Source organism: Lipotes vexillifer, unplaced genomic scaffold (genome assembly GCF_000442215.2).
Source record: "Lipotes vexillifer unplaced genomic scaffold, Lipotes_vexillifer_v1.1 scaffold121, whole genome shotgun sequence".
NCBI lineage: Eukaryota > Metazoa > Chordata > Mammalia > Artiodactyla > Lipotidae > Lipotes > Lipotes vexillifer.
Genome location: NW_006773122.1, coordinates 1,873,589 through 1,878,659, shown reverse-complemented (window position 1 = coordinate 1,878,659; position 5,071 = coordinate 1,873,589). Strand labels below are relative to the sequence as shown.

Here is a 5,071-nt window from a genome sequence, read left to right as displayed (position 1 = left end):
TTCCTGCTCCTGAATCTTCAATCTAGCCTCCTTTCTTGTTCCTTCCATTCACGCTGCAAACCCAGCATCTCTTCCATCTTAAACAAGTTCTCTGTCCCTGCCTCTCCATCAAGTGGCTGTTCTAAGTCTCATTAACAATAGCTGGGGTTAGCACTCACCGTCAGCCAGGCCCCAGGCTCAGTGCTCTCCAGGCCTGTCTCATTTAACCCTGAGGACAACCACCTGGGTGGGCACCGTCTTGACGAGGCAGCAGTGCTTGGAGAGGCCAAGTTCCTTGCCCAAGGTCACACGATGGGGATCCAGCATTCCAGGGCTATCGTCTCCAGAGCCAGTGTGCTCCCAGCAGCACTGTGTCTCCTCCCAACTCTACCAAACTCCTTAAAGAAGCGCATATTGGCAGAGTGACAGAAATCCGAGTAAAACGAGATGAAGCAAGGATGAGACGAATTGGGATGACTGGGAAGTGTGGGACGAGTGCTGGCCTCCAAAGCTCCAGGAGCTCAGGGCCGTCCATAGTTGTCTCTGTCCTCCCTCTCCCTGGTTCGGATGCTTCTTCCCCGTCTGTGTGCTGACCTCCTTTTTCCCTGGACCAGGCTTCCTCCTTACAGGTGGGTCGGGGGTGGCCACAGACAACTCTGGAATGACTTCCTTCCCAGCACTGCTCTCTCTGAATGAATCTATATAGAATTGCAGGGACGGTATCTAATTGGCCTGCCTTGGGATATGTGCCCAGGAAGGGGTGGGCAGGGGTTGGCTGGTGTGACTGGCAGCACTTCCAGAGCCATGTGGTGGTGGGCAGTCCTGTAAAGGAGCTGGCTGCTGATATGAGAAGAAAAGGGGAAGGGATGCCGGGCACACGGGACCATAGGAGGCAGCCACAAGCATCTGAGGTGGTGCTGGGGAGAGGGGAGGGGCAGTAGACTGGAGCCATGTTCTGCAGGGCATCGATTTCTGTACTGAGGGGTTTGTACTTTCTCTGGCAGGGAATGCACTTATTCATTCGCTCATTTGTTCATTCATTCACTCAATGTCTGTTCTGAGCCCAGTCCTGGCCTGGGCGACAAAAGACTTAAAAAGCATGGTTGAAGACCGATTACAATGCAATTGTCAAGGAAATTTGGCTGTTTCTGTGACATACAACATTTTAAGATAATAACTAGAATTATGACTGACCGCATAACAGGATATTTCCAATTTTAGGAACTTCATACAATTTCTAGAACATTTGTATTGATATATGTCTGACAACGTCTTCCGTGTGGCATTCGGTTCCATATTAACACCCAGTCCAAATACAGTCCGATGGAGGGGGTATCTAGAGAATACGGCGGGGGGGGGGGGGGGGGGGGGGGGCGGGGCTAGAGCAGGGCTTCAGGGGGAGCCCAGCCCCAGACCCTCCGCACCCAGCCTTCTCCTCCTCGCAGGCGCCTTCCTTGTGCCCTACGTCCTCATGCTGGCCATCTGTGGCATCCCCCTCTTTTTCCTCGAGCTCTCTCTGGGCCAGTTCTCCAGCCTCGGACCCCTGGCTGTCTGGAAAATCAGCCCCCTCTTCAAAGGTGAGGCTTCAGTGGGGCGCTCTGAGCCTGAGGGAGGCGGGAGAGGGAGGCGAAACCCAGCAAGGGGCTGGCTTCCTTGGCCTGAAGGCCGCCCGCTCCCCCGCCCAGGCGCCGGCGCGGCCATGCTGCTCGTCGTGGGCCTGGTGGCCATCTACTACAACATGATCATCGCCTACGTCCTTTTCTACCTCTTCGCCTCCCTCACCAGCAACCTGCCCTGGGAGCACTGTGGCAACTGGTGGAACACGGACCTCTGCCTCGAGCACAGAGGCTCCAAGGACGGCGACGGGGCCCTGCCCCTCAACCTCACCAGCACCGTCAGCCCCAGCGAGGAGTACTGGAGGTCAGGCCCCCGCCGGCCCAGCAACGGTCAGGGAGGGACAGAAGGCAGCAGTGTGCCCGTGTCCCCAGGGGGCTCAGCACGCACCTCAAAGGCCAGGCTCAGGTGCTAGTGTTAGGCGGACTCTGGGTTCTAATCCCAGCCCTTCATCTGGCCAGCTGTGTGACCTTGAACAATGTCTTTTGCTTCTGATGCTCTATCTTTGAAGTGGGTGTGCTAATAGTATTTGAAGGTTACTGTGAGGATTAAAGGAAAGAAAGCATATAAGTTGTGCTGCCCAGCCTGGTGGATTGTGAGTGCTCAGTAAACGCTAGCTGATAGTAATGATGCCGATGATAACAGTAATCGTCAACTTTTGGAGCCTCAGTTTCCTCCTCCGCTCAAGGGGGTGATAAGAGTCCCTGCTTCATAGGATGGTATCAGTCAGTCACTCACTCACTTGTTCTTTCAATCTGTATTTATTGAGTACCGACTATACTAGTGGGTAAGGCACTTAGCAGAGGCCATGATCATACAGGACCATCTCAGGTTAGTCTAACAGGAGAAAGAAGACTGTAGGAGAATAAGGGGTTGCTATGAGAATTATGCAGGTAATGCAGGTAAAACCCTTAACACAGTGCCAGGCACATTGCAAGCCCTTGGGAATGGTGGGTATCAAAAGGGCATCGCTGCCCTTTGGCCTCTCCCAAAGTCCCACTTTATAGCTGAGAAAACAAGGCCCAGAGGCTTGCTCAGTACTTACTGGCAGAGGCAGTACTGGAACCAAGGCCTCCTGATCCCTGATCTTGTTCTGGAACATTCCAGAGTAGCCTTGTTCCTAGGTAGGGACCACTGGTTGACCAGAGGACACAGACCAGATACCCCCAACCCTTTACCTGCAAAAGGCTGCTCTTAGGAATTTTCCCCCAAATGAGCCCCATGTCTTGAAATGTTTTAATCTCCAACCCACACATATTACATGGTCCATCCGTTTATCCATTTAAAGTCCATCCAAAGTGTCTGCACCTGCTGAGGAGTATGTCTGACCAGTGGGGAAGGGCTTGGGTCTGCAGCTAAAAGCCAAAGAACATGACATGGTCACTGGCAGCTGCCAGGGGTCTCCATGGCAACGCCATGGCCCACTGCATCAGTTGGGGGGAGCAGGCAGGAAGCAGATTGGCACTCTCACAGGGCTGAAGGGAGCTGAGTGAGTGGAGGGACTTTACAGAGGGGATCCACGTGGAAAGGTGAGGCACCAGCAAGAGGGACAGCCATACCACCCCTGAGGCAAGGAGGCAGTGTTACCGGAACCAGGGGAAATTTGAAGCCTTGGAGGAAGGGCTGCCCAACAAAAGCTGTGCTATAGAAGGCAGTCACAGCCAGACCCTCTGATGGTGTGTGTGCCTGTACGCGTGTACATGTGTACACATGTGTGTGCAAATACCCCAACCCATCATCCAGTCTCCCGCTGTTGCCTCCCATTAGCCAGACCCAGATGGAAATTGAAGAGGAAAGCAGCCTGCGTGGTGGGGTCTGTAGAGGCCCACCTCGTGGGTGCTGAGCTGGTCAGAGAAGGATGGAGAGGAATCAAATAGAAAAAAGCCAGGATAGTCTCGCAGGCTGGCCACAGCTTTACTCCATGTCTGTGGAACGTGGCAGGGTCACCAGAGGACATTCAGACCTTGTCTCCCACAGCCGCTACGTTCTCCACATCCAAGGCAGCCGGGGCATCGGAAGTCCTGGGCAGATCCGCTGGAACCTCTGCCTTTGCCTGCTGCTTGCCTGGGTCATCGTGTTCCTCTGTATCCTCAAGGGTGTGAAGTCCTCGGGCAAGGTGAAGCTGGGAGGCCCCCCGGAGGCTTGAGAGGCTGGGAAGGGTGAGGTCTTCCTGAGGAGGCAGGGTGTGGACTGAGCCTGAGAGGATGAATGGACTTCAACTGGGAAGAGGAGGAGGGAGAGTACATTGAGACTGGGGGAGGGAGGCACTGCCTGAAGAAAGATGTGGGGGTGAGTGAGCCTGGACGGTGGCTAGGCTGGCTCACTAGACTAGAAACTCGCCGAGAGCGGGACCTATCTGTTATTCAAGCTTCTTTCCTAACCTAGTGCTTGGCACTTTGAAGAACCTCAGCAAGTGTTCATTGAATGCTTGGAGGGTGGGTATGAGTGACGGCTCTTTGAAATGCAAGCACTAGAACCCAGTTGTCACACTCAATTGGAAAGTCTAGAGGGTCTGCTTCAGGCATGGCTGGATCTAGAGGTTCAGTTGGAGTTATCAGGAATGTCGTTCTCTTGGTGTCTCAGCAGTACTTTCCTCCAGATTGGCTTCCTTCTCAGGCTACGTTTTTCATGAGGTTGCCCCTAGCAGCTCTAGGCTCACATCTTACCTGCTTAGTGTTCTCCCTTGCCCCAAGTTTCAAATATCCTGGAACTGAGTCTCACTGGATACATAGGTCTTATACCCATCCCTGAACCAGTCACCGTGGGCAGGAGGGTGGAGTGCTCAGCTTGGCTGGGGCTGGGAATGGAGTCAGCGCCAGGTGGGAAAGTCAGGCGACTGTTATCCAAAGAAGGCCAGCTAGATGCTGGGAAGACAAAGCCGCAGATGCCCACTTTAGGTTATGAAGGGCAGGAAGGGCCATAAAGCTGTTTCAGAAGGACTTGGAAGCCTTCTGAGTGGTTTACTCAATCATTTATAAATTAGAACTTGTCCCTCTGCAAAGTGCTGGGAGACGTTGTCCACGAGGAAGAGAACCACTAAAAGAAACACTAGGAAGACAGTGTAGAGACCATTAGAAGGCCAGGAGAGGTCATCGTGGTGCAAGCCAAGGCAGCGAGGGGCTTGAGACTTGATGGTGTTTGCTGAGGGCAAGGCTGGAGGTTTGGGAACAGGCACAGATGGGGCAGAGGGGAGTTTGGGCGTGTCCAACGTCTGATGACCACGCAGGCTGGGTTTGCAGGGGGCCTGGACCAGGGTGCAGTGGAGCTAGAGAGTGGATGGGTGGGAACAGCCTTGGGAAGCAGTGATGTGTGGAGGGAGTGGGGGAAGGAGAGAGAGCATGGTGACTGCTCCCAGCTTAGGTTGCGTAGGTGAGTTAGTAAGATGGGGATTTCTTTTTTTTTTTTTTTTTTTGCGGTCCCGGGGCCTCTCCCTGTTGTGGCCTCTCCCGTTGCGGAGCACAGGCTCCGGACGCGCAGG

The 5,071-nt window shown here is 54.0% G+C and overlaps 1 protein-coding gene across 1 annotated transcript in view; it reads left to right on the top strand.

Moving 5' to 3' along the window:
- The window catches only part of SLC6A7 (solute carrier family 6 member 7), a 21,276-nt gene that overhangs the window by 5,510 nt on the left and 10,695 nt on the right, over positions 1-5,071 (top strand). Inside the window, exons 3-5 of the mRNA XM_007448055.1 lie at positions 1,425-1,556; positions 1,665-1,899; positions 3,571-3,709. Coding sequence (XP_007448117.1) covers positions 1,425-1,556; positions 1,665-1,899; positions 3,571-3,709 — 506 coding nt within the window. The remainder of the gene's footprint in view (positions 1-1,424; positions 1,557-1,664; positions 1,900-3,570; positions 3,710-5,071) is intronic.